At 36.1% G+C, this 23372-nt stretch overlaps 1 protein-coding gene across 1 annotated transcript; it reads right to left on the bottom strand.

The window, feature by feature from the left end:
* Positions 1-16794: 16794 nt before the first annotated feature.
* LOC141714215 (uncharacterized) lies at positions 16795-17379 on the bottom strand. The gene has a single exon (XM_074517747.1). It carries the CDS (start codon positions 17377-17379, stop codon positions 16795-16797), a length of 585 nt encoding a protein of 194 aa, XP_074373848.1.
* Between the last annotated feature and the right edge of the window lie 5993 nt (positions 17380-23372).

Below are 23372 nucleotides of genomic sequence, written 5' to 3'. Positions count from 1 at the left end.
TCTCTCACATCTTTTAATACTTTAACGCTTAAGGTATTCACCATTATCATTCACGTCACCGCATAGCATACGTATTCTGAATAACCTATTTCACAGACAATTCATAAACTATCGTTCTTGGAGACGTATTCCTTATTGGAGTAGATCCCCTTGACTCTTAGTGGATCCTTCACTGGGGCTAGTGATTTGCAATCCTCGTCATGTGCCCGTGTTTCCTTTCCATGCATAAGAGGTAGATGAAACTTCGTCCGCTTGACTCAGGATACGTTGATTTCTACTTGAAAATCTCTTGCAATGAGCAACAGTATAATGAAACGACTAGAAGGATTCAAAATTCACAGAAATTAGGGTTGAAAAGAAAGAAGAAGTAAGGATTTGAATATGAATGAGACAACCACATTGGTACTTAAGATGGCCAGTCTTTTGTACCGTATGGCATACAACACATGATTAGGTGGCGTCCCACCCGACTCTTCGTCATTCTGACAAAGTGTCTCACCACAACACTGTTTGTCCCAATCAGAAAGCAAAACTTGAGGGAAGCAAATAAATTTGAAAGGAATGGAATATCTTCCTTTTTGATATCATCATAAAGAATTCAGAAAAGAAGTTCATACATTTTTAGGAATTAAAAAGGAATATATGTTGTAATATTGAAGACAAGAACGATACCATTGGTCACCATCCACATTTCACTTGTATTCATCTTTCGAGCTTGTTCGATCATATCTCCATTGTTTCATATAATAACTTTTAGAAAGTACGTTGAAATATCTTCGCAAATTAAGCATTATGGTAGATTCTTACTTGTCACGTCTTGCGTCTTTAATATCGCACCCACACGGATAATACTTTAACAATTCGATCATAATGGCGTCCTACCTGGTAACTTCGAAATTTCTCTTTTAATTTAGAATAACCACGTACCATGCGACATAAGGATCCTTTTGTTAATAATATTTTGCTTTTAGCGAGGTCTGAAAAATTTTCCAATCTTTTTTGATCACGCTCCGGCTTCTGTTAAATCAATGAATTCTTCAAACTCTGATAGTCCTAGTAATTGAATGTATAGTTACTCCGTACGCTGATTATGTTGTAAATTTTATCAAACAATACTTGCACTTACTGTTAGGAATAATCAACTTCTTCATAATCATAGATTACTTCGTTCTCGGAATTAGCAATACTAAGTCTGAAACAACATCCTTCTAAGTAATCCGGGCTTTCTAACAAACAAGAAACTCAAGTAGTAACTTGACAACCAATGTTTAAAAATCATTTTATTCAAAAAGGCTTTTAGAAATTTGTAGAGGAAAATCATTTCGAAAATTTGTTTAAAAAGTTTGAAAAAAATCAGAAGCCTGGTTGTCCTTACTATATGAGTTGGTTGTTGTTCTTCCGACCTATAACAAGGTACCAAATTAATGGATCGATCATATAAAATTCCATTCGCTTCAATCTACCTTTTCTTCTTCATCGTGTCCACTTACCTTCCTTAATCGATGAAAATTCAATTGTTGTTGCACATTATCTTATTCGTAGTTTCACATCAAGGCTCCCATACTGGTGATACTCCCGACATTATCATTGCAGTAGTTAAGTAGAACATGCTATCCAATAGTCCACGAGTCTATTTCATAGAACAAAGTTTGCTCGTATCACATCACATTACTACTTTACATATCGCATTTATCATATCATCATCATTTAATTTCACAAAAATCCCAGGTTTATAATTTTCTCTTTTACTCTTTCAAAATTCATCTAGTTCATCCCATACTTATTCACGGGTGGCTTAGTCACTAAAGGCTTCTTTTAACCCGATAACAGCTATCCTCTGAAACACTTAAATCTCCTCTCTAAACTTCGTCTCACCTCTATTTATAACTCAAGCGCTCACCATTTACTGTAGCTCTCGAATCCATCCTCGTAGGTACAATCGCTTCATAGGACAAGTTCTAAACTGAGGGTGTAGAACAGTATGTAGGGTAAACTAAAAAGATACGCACACAGCCAAATGTCCAGGGGAAGAAGAATAATCAGATGGAGGTTCCTGAATAGGTAATCTCATATCAAAAGGTGGAAAAGTAGCGTAGAATAGTTTGAAGAAATGCAATCGTTATAACAGAAGGTAGTGCCATTAATAGTGGTGGAGGAACAAGGTGCAATTCCAATCTGGGAGAAGATGATGATCCTCGAACGGAAAGCTCCAAATGATCAAATGACACCGGGAAATCATGATCTACCATTGTCGTTGTCTGGAAATCACGTCGCAAGCTGAGAATCCCGAATCGCAACACGAACCATGCCGAAGACTTGCTATATAGTTGCACTCATCCTCACAACGTCTTATCTTTCTGTTTCCTATTCCTAATCCTAACCCTCTACCCAATCCCGACAATCTAGACTTGTTTCAGTGACTTATAACCTGTAGCTCTGATACCAACCTGTGGCGCCCTCCAAACCTGGGTCAGAAGTTTGAGGTCCACAACATATACACAATATATAACTCTGTAAAAGAGATATTAATTATAATGACCCTGCTTCACAAAAACCACGGATCGCAACAGGTTAAAGTATGAAAACAAGCCACAACCTTAACTTTTATTACAATGTACCAAATCCCAACTAATTTAACTTACAATTGATAATAAAATCATTCTTGCAATCTGACTATCTCTATACAGCATGAAGCTTCTGCTAGCTTGATTCAACTCACCGGAACCTTAGCCCGCACTTTGGACCGAGGAACTTCATTATTATCCACATTCTTTTCAACTGTAAAATATATAAAAGAATCGCAAGGGTGAGCTAACTAGCTCAGCAAGTCATAATAACGATAACTGAGGTTAAACAATGATCAAGTGAAATGATTTAGATGAATCAAGTTTCTTTTTAAATAATCATTAGAATTGGATATTCATTTTAAGTTATAAAACCAAGGTTAGGCTGCTGATCAGTCACGCACTAACCCCGAGCAAAGTACATAGCACTGCTTTAATTACTGGATCCAAGGCACACATTGGCCTAATTCGACCACGAATCCGGTCTGACCATGAATCTGGTCCACATAAAGAAAACTATCCAATTCTAAAACAATTCAGTGTAATAACAATGTAATTCAATGAGCAAGATCATTATCAACAGTGATAAAGCATCGGTATTAAAACATAATGCAATTCAAGATGCATCACAGGGGTATATCAAGGTACGTATAAGAAACGGTTTTCAGTTTGTAAAGTGATCAGGTATTAAACAAATAATGATTGTTCGAGGTATAGTTCTTTGATGTTGTAAGGAATGGTTGAGATATAAAAACTTTTGTGTTTTCAAGCAATTTCGTTCCAGTGTTTGAAGTTTGGTAGTTATACATTTGAGAAGTAGTATCATATTTGTGTGGTTTGGTGTCTGAGGATCAACAAAGTACGGTTTGCAAAGAATAAGGCTTACGGCTCAAGATCAAGAAAGAATCAGGGTTTAAGGGTAAATAGTTTGAAGCATATGTATTATAAAACAGGAGTTATGTTTAATGATAACAATATATTATAAAACAGTTCGAAAACATTGGTTATATATCTTGAAGAAAAGTTCAGAAATACTTGCCTTACAAGGCTTTACAACTATTACTGATCAACCCTGAGCCGACTCTGCTGCTCAGGTTCTAACATCCAACCATTAGATCCCATTGGATTCGACTTCGACACTCAGGTCTTTCTGTTGAAACTCTACTGAGCTCGTCGACTGACCACTATATTATCTTTAGTCCATCATCCACTTTCAGGTTCCCGACTATAACCTACAGGGTCGAAATACCCTACGTTAGATGTCTAGGTATGCTTGACATATCCTTGACACTAATTCTTACCCAACGATATTCAAACCCGACTCGTAATTATTCATATTAGAATAACACAGAAAATAATTAGGGTTCACATTCTCGAAATCGATCTAGTGTTTATTTCCATAAAATACGTATACTTGTCATTTTACGAAATTAGGGTTACTGTGTTTCGGTCAAAACATACAACACCACATACAATCAGGTTCTGTATAAGACATGCGTATATGTATTTACTTATATTCGCTCGATGTCCCGATAATCCTCGGATACGCTCCCGTATGTCCGTAATTTGATTTTCCCGGAAATCGGGCAGCATCCCCTTTGTTTATCGGACTACCCGTCGAAACATAAATCGACGTCAAACCAACAATAATCAAATTCATAACTACAATTCCAGCCACTAGTTCAATTTAACAATCAATCCAATCACAATTCGTCAACTACTTTACATACTCGACTTTAATGTAAAACCAAATTCTCGTTTCAACGATAATCTCACGAACTACTTTATTTATTTTAAAATATTAGGACTCAGAAATGATTCATCACCGTCCGCTCGTAACGAGTCATCGCGGTACGGCGGCAAAATTTATTGGTGCCCGATAATATTCGGGTTTCCAAATAAATCTCACCGATAAATTTTAATACGGAATTTTCTGCATAACAATTTATTTCACGGATATAATCAAATACTTCCCGCACAGAAAATAAAATAATAAAAAAATATACTTGAATCGACCTCAAATTTACAGGACACACACACAGGCGCGTGTGCAGCACGCTCCTGCCGCCCTACCGGAAGGATTACCGGTGGCAGCCGGAAAAGAAAAAGGCAACAAGCAAAACGGAAGCATCACACAACACACAAACCAAACCCAACTGATATACATACAACAACGTATGTATTTACCCAATCAACAGGAATGAAACCAAATCAAGCAACCGGAGTTCAAGGCAGCCAGAACAAGGAAAACGCGATAGCTTAACAGGAAGAGCCAAGGCTTTCACCGGAAAGAAGTCGGAGATACAGGACTCCGGTGGCGGCATAATTCGCCGAGAAAGAAGACACCACAGGGAGACCGAGAGGAAGGGGGTTTACAGGGGTGTAGTTGTCTTCTATTTATTTATTTTATTTTTATTTTTTTATATGATGTACAATCAATGCAGTATACCTAGTAGTACAACTGATAGTACAACTCCTGTAATTCAAAGGCGCATTTTGAAGATTCCGAGACCCGGTTAGGCCTGTAATTCAAATCTAACGGACAAAGGTGTACGCAAAACAATTTTTGAAAATTATGAAAATAATCTTAAAATATCGTAAATATCCCAAAGTTTACAAAAACATAAATTTCGTAATTTTAAAATAATTTCTGAAACGCAATTTATACCCGTATGTCTCATTTAACGAACCGAGGTATACTTAAAACAGATTCAGAAAATCAGGAAAATATTCTTAAAATATTACAAATATCCCGAAGTTAATAAAAACATGAATTTTGAAATTTTAAAATGATTTTTAAAATGCACTTTATATCCGCTTTTATCAATGAAGCGAAACAACGAGCGCGTGAAATTAATCCCGATAATTTCCAAAATAATTTTAAAATTCTCGGAGTATTCCAAACTTAAATAAATATGAGTTTCATAATTTTTGAAGAATTTTAGAATTAAATATGGATTTTACAAATAAAAGGTTTCAGAAAATTGTTTAAAGATAAATAATTAATAAAATATTGATTTCTTAATTTTATAAAATCTTAAAAATAATTATTGTAAATATAAAATCATAAAAATAATTTTTGAAATATTCTCAATATTTATGCAAATAAATTTGCACCAAATCCACTTTTGAAAATGAAAACAATCCAATACGACTCCATAATTAATCACACGAACAACCCGGTATATTATAAATTACACCTATATAATAATCAACCAACACAGAGCGATCAAAACCAATACACATATTTTATTTAATAATTTCCGTAATAATCACATATTTAAATAATTCAAAAATACACGAGTCATTATAGCGCCCAAGGATTTAATTGTTGATGGAGCCAAGTTTTTACTAAATAACTATGCTGCAACATTGAATAAGGCTAAAGCTCCATCAGATCTACACTTTGTGCAAGATTTATTAGCCAATAGTGAGATTGGGTATGCTTTGACCCAACCCCAATCTATTTCAAGCAAACAAGTGCTGACATTTTGGCGAACTGGGCTATTTTATGATGGTGGTGCTACTGGTACTCCAAGCATTGTTTTGACATCATGAGATGTCGAGCATGTGGTTACTCCTGGAGCAGTTGGTAAAGCTCTCCACTTACCTGAAGGTTGTACATTCTCAACAGTGGAGGATCCTGTTTTACAGCAGCTTATGGCTAGTCTGGGCTATGAGAAAAATTTGGGAAAGCTGGGTCAACTGAAAAGATCAAATATCAGAAAGGAATGGAGCTTTTTCTGTGATTGTATCACAAAGGCATTTGCCAATAAATGCTCCAACTTTGATGTTATTCCCATCATGAGTCAGCAAATCGGGTATGCACTTATTCATCAAACTCATTTTGATTTTGCAAGTACTGTGCTAGGTTTTATAGGGGATAGGATGACAGAGGATAGGAATGTAGTATACTTTGTTAGATTCTATCAGCTTATATATACTTTTTGTTGTGCTGATGAGACCCCACTAGCCAGTGATTTAATTCCACCCTTTAAGCTTGTAAAAAGGGATTTTAATGATTTGTTAAATGCTGACAATAAGAAACCAGTGCTGAGACCCTTACAGATTCCTCAGTTAGTAAAACAGATCTTGGTAAATGCTGATCCACAAACTTATACATCTGTCTATCCTGATGTTCAACCACCAACTCATCACAACCAACACAACAACCATCAGAACATACCACAACTACACAAACACCTCAAATTTCTCAACCTCAAACAACTCAACCCTCCATCAGAACATATTACAAACCAACACAGTCATCTCAACCTCAACCTTCAGCATATCCAGTGAAGCCTTCATCTTCAAAACCCAAGAGGACTAAGATAGTACCTCAGTCTCAACAGAAGAGAAGGAGAATTATTCTAAGAGATGAGTCAGATAATGAGGAACAGGTTCCAATATCAGAACCTATTGTTGTAGAAGCTGAGAAGATCTCTTCTCAGAAAGATACTGAAACTGGGAGTTCTAGGCCCCTCAAAAGGTTTAGAAAGCTAAATTCTGATGATGAAGCCCCCAAAGTATCCAATTCTGCAAAGAGACTTAAAAAGCAAAGAGCCAGGAGGGCTGTAAGTGTATCATCACGCTCTGAAGAAATTCTGGAAGCAGCAGCTAAGGAAGGGGGTCAGGAATCTCTGATCCCAACAGAACCTAGAGTTATTGAATTACTTCCCACAGCTGAATCAGACTTTACTCAAGCTCAAAAGTCTCCTATTCAAGAGCAAGAGGATATTCCAGAGCAAGTGTCTACACCTCATGTGTCTCATATCATTAATCCAGTACATGTTGAAGACCCAGGTACAAGTGCTGAAATTGATATTCATAACTTGATTGTGCCTGAGGTTCTGTACTTGGAAGCTCCACCAACTCAACTCACTCCACCAATAACACCACTTTTGGATGCTGATTTCAATGCAGATATTCCATCAACACCAGTTCTGAATCTAGATGATGAAGATCAGATTTTAGGTGGGCATCAAAATTTGGATGTTGATCAGAACTTAGTTGCAGATCAGAATTTAGAGGATGATGTTGAAGCCTCTATAACCTCATATACTGTTATTTTATCAGAGGATGCTGATACTACAGACTCTGTAAGTTCTGATGCTGACAATGCTGAAATTACTGGTGAAGCTGCTACTATTCTAGATACTGATGCAGTTGGTCCTTCAGGACATGCACCTCAACAAACAGTTAACAAAGATGATTTGATCAAGAAGTTTGTTAGAGAGGATGCAGCAGTACCTTGGAGTAAAACTCCTAGAGGAAAGGAGTGGACTAAGGAATGGAACACAGTTAGTTTTGTTCCTACTGAAAAAATTCTTGCTGAGCACCTTGCCAAAGCTGATGAAATGCTGATAAATGATGATTTCAAGGCACAGCTTAGAGTTACTGTATTGAGTACAAGGCACCTTCATGGTCAACACTCAATAACTCATGACAAGGTAAATAAAATTCAAGAATCTCTGATCCAACAAGATATGAATATAAAATTGGAAAAGAACAGATTTTTCAAGCTAGCCTTTGACCGAATTGGGTATATTGAAAAAACTCAGGAGAAGCAACAAGATCAAATTTCTGAAATTCTAAAGAATCAAGCTTCTCAACAAACTCAACTCAATGAGATCCAATCCTCAGTGGAATTGCTTGTCTCTTTTCTTTTACCTACTGATGCCAAAAAGGGGGAGAAAGTGATTAAGTCCAAATGCAAATCTACTCAACCACTGAAGGGTAAGGATGATGGAAATGATGACCAGGGAAACTCTGATAAGGGTAAAGGTCATGGTCAAGGTAAAGGTTCTTCATCAAGGACAACTGAAATTTCTACACAAAGAACAAGTTCTGATGCTGGGAGAAGAATAAGTTCTGATACTGGTAAAAGGATAAGTTCTACTGGACATCTGGAGCTTGATGAAGAAATTTCAAAGAGATTATTTCTCAAGGAAAATCCAGGAATGGACTTTGAAAGTCTAAAGGAAGAAGAAGCTAGACTTAAAGCAGAAAATGTCAACTCCAATTCTAAAGCTTCTGTTGTTGAAAAGAAACTTCCAAAACCTAAGGGTATTGCGATTAAGGAGAGGAAAAATTCTGAGGCAACCAAAGTCAAATCACAAGTTGAGGTAGATCCAAGATCCAAGGGCAAAGAAAAAATTGATGAACCTGTAAAGGTATATGTTCCAATCATGGATGAAGAAATAATTGATGAAGAAGATGCTAGTCTTACTCTGATGAAAAAGAAGATTTCTCAACCAACCTCTGACATGGCTTAAGTTGTTCAGAGTCAAGATGTAGTAAGTTCTGATATGATAGTGAAGCAAGCAACCTCCGACATAGCTCAAGTTGGCTTGATATCATAAGATAAGGAAAGGAAACCTCTAACATTGCTCATGTTAAACCTTTAAAGATTCTACTACCAGGATTCACCAAAGCTCAACAGACTCAACCTTTGAGGACAACATTAAGTGGTTTTGAAGCAAGAGTTGTTACAGGAAAGGAAGAAAGAGACAAATCAGGATTGGGTAGTTCTAAAGAGAAGAGAATACACAACACTACCAATGATCCAACTTCCTTTAATGAACCAGGTGTAGGAGCAACTCCTGAGAGATTGAATCAACTTGAATCTGTACAAATGGTTTACTATTTTGTTTTGAAAGAAGATATCATGTTATACTTTATGACAGATGGGAGGGTATTCCAGATCAGGGAGAATGCAATTTCATTGAAGTATTTTGAAGAACTTGAACATGTTCTATTTCTACTTCAAGTGAAAAACAGATCAACAGATGGTGTTGTAGGTTGTTTAAAATCAAATATTCAAAGGCAGAAGAAGCTTTACTCTGTAAAGTCTGACAGCCCATACTGTCCTAAGTACAGATCTCACAGTGGAGAAATTGTTGAAATGAAGCCTAATACTGCTAAAATTATCCCTACATTTTCTGGTATTAAGGGACTTGAATTCAATCTAGAGTCTGATAAAGCCTATATCATCAGACTAGATCAGGATATAAGGAAAGCTAAAATAAATGATCTCAGGGCTGCTATCTTTCAAACTGGTGAAGATACAGTTGAATTGAAAAATGCTAAAAGGAGGATGGTCAATGAACTTGAATATGCTGAGAGATGTCTGTTGAAGAACTATCTTAGAACAACTCATGATATCAAAGAGATCAGAAATTGAAGCCAAGTCAAAGATCTACAACTGCTTAAATTCTGAAGTGTATACAGACTGAAGCTGACATCAGACTTTAAGGATGGTAAAGCTGTAAGGACTATAAGTTGTAGTTATCTAGTCAAATTCTCATGCATTTGTACTTAATGTTTTTGACATCATCAAATATCTGTTGAACTTGTATATTATGCTAACTTACAAGTTGGGGGAGATTTTAGATATATTTGTGATGTCATGACTAATAGGATTTGTGTTTAGTTTTCAGATCTTACTTAAAAGGATAAATCAGTACTTAACTGGAAATCAGTACTTATACTGAAGTCAGGACTTAAGATATCAGAACTTAAGTTGTCAGAACTTAAGTTATCAGGAGATATTTATCAGGAGATAATATCGGGACTTAAGGAGGCTTTCAGATAAGGAAGGCGGCTGATTGAAAGGAAAGAAGATCAAGACAAACATAAGAAGAGATATGCATGGAGAAGAATTCTATGAAGAATAGAATACTTGGAAGAAAAGATAACTAGTTGATATATATTAGGAAGCAGAATTATATTCGATATCAATTAGAAGATTATCTTGTAACTGTGTAGTATATAAACACAGACATAGGGTTTACACTATATGTGTTATCTTAATCGAAATTATTATTCATTGTAATCCTAACAGCTCTCGTGATAATTTGTTCATCACTGAAAGAGAACAGTTCTTTGTAACAGAGTTTATTGTGTTGAATAAAATATGTGTTTTGTTACTTAGGTTCTTATATTCGATTTGATTGTAGTAAACACTGTATTCAACCCCCTTCTACAGTGTGTGTGACCTAACATAATAAAAATAGCAAAATCTGAGGCATTCTACTTTTAAATATCTAGGTGCTAGATTTCTATTTTTGGCTATACAAAGGTTATGAAGAAAGGTTTGGGGCTTTCAAGAATTAAGGATCAAGACAGGGTGAAAGCCGATATCCATTACAATTCAATAGCAGAAATCATATCAGAAGAGCATAATAATATCATGGAACAAGATATATGGTATCATGGAATCATTATTCAAATAAAAACTTTTTAACCAAATCATTGCAGAAAATCATTTTATGACGCTACGGATTACAGCCGGTGATCAGCCGTAAAATAATCCCGAACCGCGCTGGGTTCTCAAATATAATGGGATCCCTAGGCTATATGTGAGCCTATCAATAAGTGTGAAAAGGACTTGCGTCTAGGTCCAATCCACTAAGTTAAGAAAACATTTTGCCCTTTTGGCAATTCAACTGTTAAAAACTTTGCATTTTTATAAGAATTAGATGCCAGAAAGAATAATATATCAAAAGTTCTTAAAGCGTGAAAGAATCATATCAATCTTTAAGGGATTCCAAAAAATAAGACTACGATCAACAATCAGAGGATTAGGATTACGAGTATCAAAAGAAGAACTATCCTCATACTAGCGGGGCCACCAAGGATGAATATCAATGATTCAACAACTAAGGAAGAAGTATTGAAAAAGAGTTAAAATGATAATCAACAAAGGTAGGGGTGTCTGATATCAAGTGTAGTAAATGGCGTACATCCAGTTACAAAGTTTGGATATGAAAATAAAAGATAGTTATGAAATAAATTTAGTTCAAGGAATTAAAATTATAAGCAATGGTCAATATAGGGAATTATTGAAGCAATACTAGAAATCAAGTTCGAGGTATCCAAGGGAATTAATCATCAAGGCAAAGGTATTCAAGTTAATGAAGAATTCAGGTTACTCAAGACATTTCACAAGGGAATTCATAAAGGTTCATTTAGGTTTATAAGATCATAGGGTGACAAAGGAAGTAGGCAATGTAATCGGGTATGAATCAATTAAGTGGTTGTAAACGGTCGAATAAGATTCAATAATAAGTTATCACAAGAATCAATATTAAGGTTTCTCAGAAATCAATAACAGGTTTATCACAAGTATAAAAAAAGAATCACTACTTTATCATGGCATTAGCAATATAAATTCATAAGACAAGGCAGAATTACTTGCTTTAAATCGCTTTCCTGTTTTACTGAAATTGAAACTGAACTACTGCCACCTAAGTTTCCTTTCCCTTTTCTAGTTGGATGTCTCCACTATTTGAATCTACAATCTTGAATGCCTACTCTATCTGAATCTACAATCCAAAATATAATCCCTAATTAGATACTTATTCGCACTCGACGTTCCCTGAACGTCTAACGATTATCCCAACTCGCATTAAAGCTTAACTTATATACACGAGTATAATCACAGAATATTCACATAGACTTAGTAGTATATACTTATATACTTAACTCGTATATTCAAGCATAATCATAGAGTACACATATAACACATAGCGAGTATATACTTGTATACTTTAATCTATATCTTAACAAATCAATCACGATCTAAATAACTCGATAACCAAACAACTATTCCTTCATTTTTAACAAAAAAAATTCGAACCAAAATAAATGGTAACAAGCCAAGAAATCAACATGCAACCACTTAACTTGACATGCAACTAACCAAACATCTTTTAAACACCAAATCAATCTTACACAAACCATATAATTAGACTCTAAAATCAAATTGACCAAACAACTTGAATCAACCCTTTTTAATACCATATACCATTCGATTTTTTTAATAAAACACAAACAATTTATCAAATATCGACATACAAAGTTCCATTTACAATTTAAACCTATTTTAATACATTCCAAACAAGAACACTTCTTAAAATCATTTTTTTTAAATGAAAAACTGAACCAAAATAATATTTTTGAACAAAATCTTAACATGCATAAATCCAATCATTTATTCCTTTGAAAACCAAATGGAATCCATGCTTTTAATAGTCAAAACTTAACTTATTCATACTTATCTACTAACATATCCAGTATAAACCAAATTCTATTTCCAAATTAAACAATAACCCAATTAACAACAAAACAACTTGTAGAATCAATATGCAATCAATCAACTCAACATGCAATACTCTAAATCGCAAATCCAACTTAATTAAACCCATGATCTAATCATTTAACCCTTATTCTTTTCAAACCAAAAAAAATATAACTTGATTACACTTAGGACTTTACATGCATGCAAGGAAACCAACTCAAAAACAAAGGTTTATATATATATATCATCAAAACCAATTATAAATTTAAAAATCTTTTGCAAAACTTATTCATTCGAACTAAAAAACAAATCTTTGAACCAAAACCCTTTGTAAACTTTGAATCAAAATTAAAACCCACCTTTTTAATAGTAAAATTCGAACCTATCTCCAAAACAAACCAAGAAAATCACATAACTTATGTACTATACTCTCTCTTAAGGTCATACACTAAGAAATTGTATTTTCTTAGATATAACCAAGAGATGTTGATGCAAAAACTTCCTTAAACACCTACATGCAAAGGGTATATGAATAGAGGATTGAAAATGATGAATATCAATGGAAAGATATTTAAATTTGAGTTAGAATTGGGTGTTGCATGTAGGATAGAGAAAGAGAGAGAGTTCGGGTGAGAGGGAGAGAAAGAGAGGGAGAGAGCCGAAAGAGAGAGGAAGGAGAGAGGGGAGAGAAGAAAGAAATGAGGTGTGTGCATGTGGAGAGTGAGAATGACACACTTTTGATTTGATTCTCCCATGTGAAAGGTTAGTGGAATTGGGATTTTACCAATATACCCTTCTCTCACTACTAGCACAAAATGCATGCAAGGATGATATGGTCATTTGGCTAAGTTGAAATGAGATAGTGGGGTGGTTAATGACACAACAACCCTTTTCTTATATTGTGAGTGGAAATGCATGCACGGACAATTAGGTAATCTAATAATTATTAATCTAATTTATTACAAAGAATACATTTTATAAATAAAACCATAAATCTGTAAATTACAAGAGTGGCATCATAAAATAGTTTAGAATTTTAGGAATTTAATAAAATCAAATTTGAAATTAATAAATAAAAATTATTTTAAAAATTGTTTTTTCTTAAAGAATAAAAATACATTTATAACCTATATAAATAGCAATTAATGCACTTCTTATTTTCTAAAATTCCAAATAATATCATACAAGCATATAATCACATAATCATGCACCTTAATAGTTAACAACATAGACTCACATATCACGTATCGTAATAAAAATATACTTAATCATAAAATTTTCGTTTTTACTAATATTCATTCTTCGCGTAACAGGTCACGTCCTGACTGATGGCCCGACGCTGAGCGTTTTCAACTACGCTTCACAATCATTCTCTTTATACCAGCTGACACGTCAAACTGGAATATAATATTTATTTAAATATTTCCATTCTCACATAATAACACATAATTCACATAATTACACTTTACTCACATAATTAATTCATGAAAATTCCCAGTCGTTACATTCTACCCCCTTAAAAGGATTCTGTCCTTAGAATCTAATCTAAGCAAATAGAATGTGGATATATCTCCCACAATTCACTTTATAATTTCCAAGATGACTCTTCTATCCTGGGATTTCTCCACAAAACTCTAAATAGAGGCACCACTTTATTTCTAAGTGTTTTTTCTTTACGATCAAGATTTTATAATAGATGTTCCACATATAATAGATCTTGTTGAATTTCCACGGGTTTTAGCTCAATCACATGACTAGCATCAGAATTATATTTCTTCAGAAGAGAAACATGAAACATGTTATGAAGATGTTGTATCTGCAGAGGTAACGCTAACTTATATGCTACTTTTCCAATTTGCCTTAGCACTTTGAATTGTCCAGTATATTTAGGACTCAGCTTGCCGTTCTTCCCGAATTTGAATAGACCTTTCCATGGAGGGATCTTTAACAGTACTTTGATTACGGGTGCGAACATCACATCCTTTCTTGTTTTAATCTGCATCTTTCTTCTGTCGATCTTAATTAGCAATTAACCTTTTGTGAATCACATCCATTTTCTCTTTCATCTGTTGTATCAACTATGGGCTAATAATTTGTGTTCGCCAACTTCGTCCCAGTAGGTAGGGGATCTTTGATTGTTTGAATAGTCCTTTTGCTTTGTCAGATGTTCTGTGGATGATATGTCGTACTCATTTTTCAATTTAGCTTCCTAATGATCATGAAATTGTTGCCAAGATCTCGAGTTAAACTTCGTATCTCTACCGGATATGATAGACACTGGAACTCCGTGATGCATCACGATTTCATCCACATACATCTTAACTAAAATTTTCCAATAATGAGAATCTTTCATTGATATGCAAGAAAAATGCTGACTTTGTCAATCGATCATTTATTAACCATATTGCGTCATGATTAGACTTAGTCTTTGGTAATCTTACCATGAAATTCATCGCGATAAGCTCCCATTTCTGTTCAGGAATGTCTAGTGGTTGAAGCAATCCACTCGGTCACTGATGTTCCGCTTTTACTTTCTGGCACGTATGCATTTACTTATCCATTCTGCAATCTTCCTTTTTCATAGTTGGCCACCAATAACTTTCTTTTAAGTCCTTTTACATTTTTGTACTTCCATAGTGAATCGATAATCTTGAGTTATGTGCTTCATGAAGAATCTCATGTTTCAATTCCATACCACTAAAAATTTCAGATACGCGAGCAACTTGGTATATTCCTTTATTATCCTTTTGAGCCTTAATTTCTTTTTCAGACAACTTATCCTTCTCGTGGTTTATCATTTGTTCTTGATGACGCCGAATCTTTTCTAAAATTTCCGGCTGAAAAGTCATTGCATACATTACCTTACTTCCCATTTCTGGAATTCGCACTTCTAGTTCCAACTTCCCAAAATCCTTGATTAATTCCTCAGATGAAGTTTAACCCATTCAACCCTTCTTTACGGCTTAGCGCATCTGCTACAACATTCACCTTTCTAGGAGAATAACTGATAATACCGTCACAATCTTTGATCAATTCCAACCATCTCTTTCGCCACATAGTCAATTCTTCCTACGTAATAATATACCTTAAGCTTTTGTGGTCCGTATAAATCTCACACTTTATACCATACGAAAAATGCCTCAAAATCTTAAGGGCAAATATAATCACTGCTAATTCTAGATCATGCGTAAGATATTTCTGCTTGGGTGGCTTTAATTTCCTTGTCACAGATACTATCACTTTCCCGTGTTGTATCAACACACAACCTAGCCCTTTATACGAAGGATCATTGTAGATCACAAACTTACCTTTTCATCGGGTGAAACCTACACTGATGCGGTTACCAACCTTTTCTTTAACTTTTGAAAGCTTCCTTCACACTTATCCGTCCAAATAAACTTTTCATTCTTCCTTGTCAACTTAGTCAATGGAACTGCAATCTTAGAAAAATCTTGTACAAATATCCTCTAATACCTTGCTAATCCAAGATAGCTTATGACTTCTATAGGAGTCTTAGGCCTATCCCAATTCGTCACAGCTTCTATTTTGGCTGGGTCTACTTTTAATACCTTCACTGTTAACTACATGACCAAGAAATTGAACTTACTTTAACTAAAACTCACGCTTCGAAACTTTGCATATAACTTCTCTTTCCTCAAAATCTCCAAAGAAATCCTCAAATGTTCCATGTATTTTCCTCCGTCTTGGAGTATATCAAGATATCGTCAATAAATAATACGATCACGAACTTATCCAAATATTCCTTGAATACTCTATTCCTGAGATCGATAAATGCACTTGGCGCATTTGTCAATCCAAACGCCATCACAAGAACTCATAGTGTCCATATCTTGTTCGAAACGCCATCTTGGGTATATCGTCCGCTTAATCTTCAGCATATGAGACCCAAATCTTAAGTCAATCTTTGAGAAACAAGTAGCTCCTTCCCATTTATCAAAGCAAGTTGTCAATTCGCGGTAGATGATACTTATTCTAATTTCCTCAACTCATTCAATTCGCAATAATTGATACACAACCTCAGACTTTCATCTTTCTTATTTACAAATAGCACTGGTGCACCCCTCAGGGATACACTCAGGCAAATAACTCCTTTATCCAACAATTCCTGCAACTACGTCGCTAACTCTTTTATCTTGACAGGCGCCATTCGATAGGAGCTTTCAATATTGATTCCGTTCCAGGAGCCAAATAAATCATAAACTCGACCTCTCGATCTGGTGGTAGTCCAGGTAATTCATCTAGAAGCTCATCGGGAAAATCTTTAACTACTGGAATATCTTCAATCCTTGAGGACTCCTTTTCTACATCCTTCACATGTGCTAAATACGCTTCACACCCATGTCGTAATAGTCTCTTCATTTGGATAGCCATTAAAAACTTCTTCTCTTGCTTATTTCCTTTGAATATCACTTCAATACCATCCTTGGTCTCTAATTTCACTTTCTTACTTCTACATTCGATTTGCACATAGTGGTTTGAAAACCAATCCATCCATAGAAGAACGTCAAATTCTCTTAACTTGAAAAGAATTAAGTCAGCGGAAAAGTGCCGACCTTCTATAATCCTATCGCAAATGGGATAGATTCTCTTGGAAGTAACTCTTTCTTGATTCGCTACTTCTCTAATCAAATTAGGTTCGAGAGGGTATGCAACACACTTTAATCTAGCAATAACACTTTCAGCAATAAAGGATCTAGTTGCTCCAGAATCCATTAACACTTTAACTTCTACTGAGTTTATATCAAGCATACCTGCCACCACATCTGCATTCTGCACAACATATTTCATTGTCATGTTGAACGTTCTTGCCCTTGGCTGAGCTGCTGGTGCTGTAGAGGGCGATGGTCCAGTAATCCTAAGCACATTCGCCTTCTGAACAGGCTCTTTACAGTTCCTTGCCATATGGCCATCCTTTTCATATTTAAAATAAGTCAATTCCGGCTTCCCTGCTTTACTTGGGCATTCCGTCGAATAGTGACCTTCTTGATTGTACTTAAAACAAATCACATCTTCTTGTCTCAGATTCAGAAACCTCATCTCCAACTTGTCTTGCATATAATTTGGAAAATACTTCTCTAAAACATCTCCTTAAACTTCTCATAGATTATAACTTTTCCTTCAAGCAGCGCCTTTGAATATTTCTACCTATAACTTGCCTCAACCTAAAGGTAATAACTTGCGTACTGCGCCTTTTTCTCATCCTTAACTTCCACTAACTCGAATGCTTTTCCATTTCTCTCATCCATGATTGAGCTTTAATCGGTTCTGGAAATCATACAAACTATGGGGGATGCACGGAATGAAAATGTTTGATGTTTCTGACTTTAGGGGCTACATGTTGTTGTAACAGTTGAACAAGTCAGTTCATCATAGGAGTATCTTGGTTTAGTTCTTGGTCTTGGGTTTGAGTTTTTGATTGGTGGTTTGGTGATGTGACCATTCTTTATAATCCTGATTTTGCAATTATTTAGTAATACGATAGCATGGCATATATAATGTTAGGCACAAAGTATGCGCTAAATAATTCACGCAAGTATACGCGTTCGCAAGTAATATAGAATAATTTCTAGTTCGTTCCCACAGAGACTCTGATTAATTATATTTAATTAACACTTACTCACCAATGTATGATTATTCTTCAATGCCAAGACAATAACAATTAAGGTTGGTAAACTAATAATTACTATGAGAATTAAACACTTGAATTAACAATATTAAACACACATGAGATCCTAACTTCATTACTACTTCATTCAATAGTTATTGTTATTAACCTTAGCATGTAATGGTGATGATATTAATCGAACAACACGAAACTGATAAATGCCAACTTTCGTTGTACGAATACCATTCTACCAAGCATCCATAATTAAGATAGAAGTTGAATAGGCATCAATTATGTTGAGACCCTATATGTCTACAGAATTTGACAACATAACAATTTAAGCGCAAGTTATTCATGATGATTACACAGGGCAAGTAAAACGGTTAGAGTTACCCACTAATCATGCATACATGACATTAACCTATGCTAGTATGGCAAGTTCTAAATCTCAAGATTCACTGTCGCTTCATAAGAGATTAACAGGCTATCTTACATGTTCGCGACGCATATAAGACGAATAAGCACAACCTATGCTAAATATCATACAATCACCACATACCAAGGTATTAAACAATTAACTAAAGAATTCCATAGTAAATCTGCTAGGATCCCATGATCACGATTAGCCCATAATAGAACTCATCGTCACCATGGGTTTATATGAAAGCATGATAATAACACAATGATATAAAGATGAAAAATACTTAATAAATAGTGAAGTACATCACAAGAGTATTAAGGTTCAAAGCATAAAGAAAACTAGCATCCACTGTTACAATGAATTAAAAGAATCACAAGATAAACGTATGCTTCCTCTTCTTCATTGTTGCGTGCTAAAATGGTCTTCTCAATCTTCTTGCCCTTGCTCTTGATGAAGAAAACGTCTTCCCATAAGGTTTATATAATAGCCCAAGAGAACCAGCGCCAACAGAAGCCCAATTGTACTTGAATTAATAAAATCCAGATTCTGAAATTCCGCACGTACACGGTTGCCTGCTGTCTCCACGCAGCCGCTTGCTGGCACGCGGTCGCCTGCTCCTGGCACGCGGTCGCGTGCTACCTTTCTGGAAAATACTTTATTTTGCTCATGTTTTTGCTGATTTCTTCGCTAATCTCCCCTAGATTGATTCCAAGCACTTCCTTAAGCTTTATTTGATGAAAAACACCTATCTAAGTAAGTTATACCCTGAAATGCAAAAATACTAGAAAACTCATCAAATATACAATATACTTGAGTTTAAGACACTAATTCAATCTGTTATGAGACGCTCTAAGTGGTATAAAATGCCACTTATCAGACCCCCAAACTTGAATCGATGCTTGTCCTCAAGCATCACAGATTCAAACTTAGAATAAAACATGCATGAATACAACTTATATGAATGCAGTGATCCCCTCGCGATGACTAAACCAACCAACACATGACATATCAACAAATGCAATTAGGCGACTAAAGATCAATCAAATCACGCAAGCTAACATACAACTAGAAACATGGTGTGTGCGAATGCTTAACAGATATGCTTCAAAACTAGATCAATCACCATAACTTAATTATCCTCAAGGCAATCACAAGCTTATACGAAGAATATATTCTAGACACAAAATGACTTATAACACTTCAAGATTATTAGAGTTTATTACGGAATCATGCTTTTATTCAACACATAAAATAAATACTTATTTGATCGTGCAATGAGTGAGGTCCACAAAAGACTTATGCAATGGTACCCATTTAGCGAGCGTTAGGTTAGCGGATCCCAGACTATACAAGCCTTAGGTCACTAGGCACAAAGTCCCCTAAGAATTTAATAACTTGAATACCAAAGAGCCCACTCCTGATCAATTGTGCATTAAACCATATTTTTTTCTCTTTTTTTTTCTTTTTCACACATATATTTTTTTCCAATTTCTGAGCAAGTGCGTTCCGTTCCATCCTGCTCAACCCTAGACTACTCGTATACAATACGACCCGACTACTAGCCATTTGACGCCTAGCCAAAACTAGCAATGAATTCCAATTTTTTTGCTCCAATTTTTATCCTTTCATGTCGTTTATCATTAAGAGCATAACATGCATTCTAAGTATAAGCAATAGATTAACCTCAAAAACCATCAAACCATGACAACAATCTAGTCCTTAAGCATACTCTAAGGCTTAGTGAAATTACAAGTGTTTCTAGCATGCATATCATCCTAACAAGATTCAACATTACTTTAAAGCTATCACTACACTCGCATCAATATCACATATTAATCGGTAAAGCAACACAAAGGGATCATGGTATATGCATAAGTTATGACATGATAAATAAAGCTATAAATCCTTAAAAAAACTATATGACAAAAATATGCAACTATATGAACTAAACTAACATGAAAATGCAACTACATGACACCCACATAAATATGTTCCTTAACTACTACCCCCAAACTTAAAATCTTCACTGTCCCCAGTGAAGGTAATAGAAAGGAACACAGGGTATACCTACTCAGACGAATCACCATCATCACCATCAGAGGGTGGAGTGTTAGGAGGTGGATAAGCAGAATTCTCACCAAAAACGGGCCACTGGATGTTAGCTCCAAGGCCTCTAAATGCAGTCCCAAGTGCCTGGGTAAGCTCCTTCGCAAACCGACTCTGCGACTCATACATCGCATCCATCCTCCTTGAAAGCCTCCTGTACTGGACATCGGCCAATCCCGAACCATCTCCTTCCTGAGCTCTCGAAGAGCCTGCCTCTCCCGAAGCCTGACTGGGCCTAGCCATGGTAGCACCAGCTGCTGGAACTCCTCCTAGAAGGTGATACCCTAAACCATGTGACTCGGGCTCTCCACCCGTCCACTCCTGCATCACATTCAAAGTCGATGAATCAATAGGAGTGGCCGGCATTTGCAACTGCTCATAAGAAGGCCACTGGACTCTAACTGTCTTGCAAATCTTCATGACAATAGAGGCATACGGGATAGAGTATTGCGATTTCCCCCTCAAAAACTTCAAAATCCCTTGGTAGATATACTCACCAAGGTCCACATAATATTCATCATTCAGAATTCCCCATAACAACCTCGCCCTCTCCACTATAACCTCATGTGCATGCAAAGAAGGAAGAATATTAGCATATATAAACGCATTCCAAGCACGAGCATACCTGTTCATCGCGACAGCAAGAAAACTACGATAATCGTTGGATCCCCTTTTGAAGTTCCACACTGTGCCCGGCTGACAGAGAGTAGCAATAATCAAGACCAAATTAAAGTCCTCAGGGGTCTTTGCATTCCAATGCTCCTCTTGTGGTTTCCTTTGTCGCTGTCCAATAACACGGCGAATCACCTCGGGCTGATAATCAACAGTAAGCCCACGAACAACTGAAAACCCATTCTTGTCGGCCTTGGCGTTCGCATAGAACTCGCGAACGATACTCATCGGAACCGCCTCAGGTGACTCGCATAATGTAATCCATCCCTTCTCAGCAATCATCGGAGCAACTCACCATCCCTCCCTGATGGAAAGAACCCCCTCTCCCTCATAATAGGCTTAGTCAGAAGCTTGGTGTACTCTTCTTCAGCAGCCCTATCCAAAAATTGGGGCCTCGCAGCAGTATTCCTTGAAGAATTAGTAGCAGTCGGGTTGGTGCTGCTGCTACCCACAGTTCGTGATCTCTTTGGTGCCATGAAAACTGAGAATAAGAGTTGGTGTGTAGGAGAGATTTTTTAGAGTTAAAAGTGTGTGGAATGTGTATGGAGAGGTTGTATGTATTTATAGGGAAAAATTAAGGTTAGAATTTGATTAGGAGTTGGGATTGTGGCAAGGTATTGGGGGAAATCGTGGGTAATGGGTTATATTTTTTTGTGAATTTTTTATTTTTATTTTGTTTTTTTTAGGCTGAAAAATGATTTTTCAACAGTCAGGGACGCACGCAGTCGCGTGGCACCAGCACACGGGCGCCTGTTGGCACGCGGTTGCGCGCTCCTAGCACACGGGCGCATGCTAGGCTTCTAGAAAAAAAATTCTGTAACTTTTTTTTTCTGATTTTTTGGGTTTTTGGATAAAGTACTATATTCTAAGGTGTCCTATGGTCTCATATCTTGGGTTGCCTCCCAAGAAACGCTTCTTTTACGTCATTAGCTTGGCGTGGAGTTATGCGATCAAGTTGACAATAAAACGGCACTGACCACTTCACGGTTTGCCGTATCCCCATAATAGTGCTTCAATCTCTGACCATTTACTTTGAATGCCTGGCCCGAATCGTTCTCAAAAATCTCCACCTCTCCATGTGGAAACACAGTTTTGACGATAAATGGTCTAGACCACCTTAATTTCAACTTTCTAGGAAAAAGTCAGAGACGAGAGTTGAATAGAAGAACTTGTTGCCCCGACAAGAATGACTTAGGTGATAGCTTCCTGTCATGCCACCTTTTTACCTTTTCCTTGTATATTTTGTTGTTTTCGTATGCTTGATGTCGAAATTCATCAAGTTCATTTAACTGAAGCATTCGCTTCTTCCCAGCTACATCTAGATCAAGGTTTAACTTCTTCAATGCCCAATAAGCCTTATGCCCAAGCTCCGCAGGTAAATGACATCCCTTACCATAGACAAATTGAAATAGGGACATCCCAAGTGGAGTCTTGTATGCTATTCTATAAGCCCAAACAACTTCATCGAGCTTCAAAGACCAATCTTTCCATGACGGACAAATGACTTTCTCTAGAATGCGCTTGATCTCTCTATTAGACACTTCAGCTTGACCATTAGTTTGCGGATGATAGGCAGTAGCAATGCGATGGTTCACATTATAGCGTTGCATCATAGAAGTTAACTTACGATTGTAGAAATATGACCCTTCGTCACTTATGATAACTCGTGGCGTTCAAAACCTTGTGAATATCTGCTTATGAAGAAAACTCTACACTACCTTTGTATCATTAGTCGGTAGAGCTTTGACTTCTACCCATTTTGAGACATAATCGAATGTTAGAAAGATGTACTCGTTATTGCAGGATGAGATAAATGGTCCCATGAAATCGATTCCTCAAACATCGAAGACCTCAACTTAAAGTAGCATATTTAAAGGCATCTTCCTTTCTGGAAAGATTCCC

This window comes from Apium graveolens, chromosome 3 (assembly GCF_009905375.1).
Source record: "Apium graveolens cultivar Ventura chromosome 3, ASM990537v1, whole genome shotgun sequence".
NCBI lineage: Eukaryota > Viridiplantae > Streptophyta > Magnoliopsida > Apiales > Apiaceae > Apium > Apium graveolens.
The sequence above is the reverse complement of the archived record's forward strand: the minus strand, read 5'-3'. Positions and strand labels throughout refer to the sequence as shown.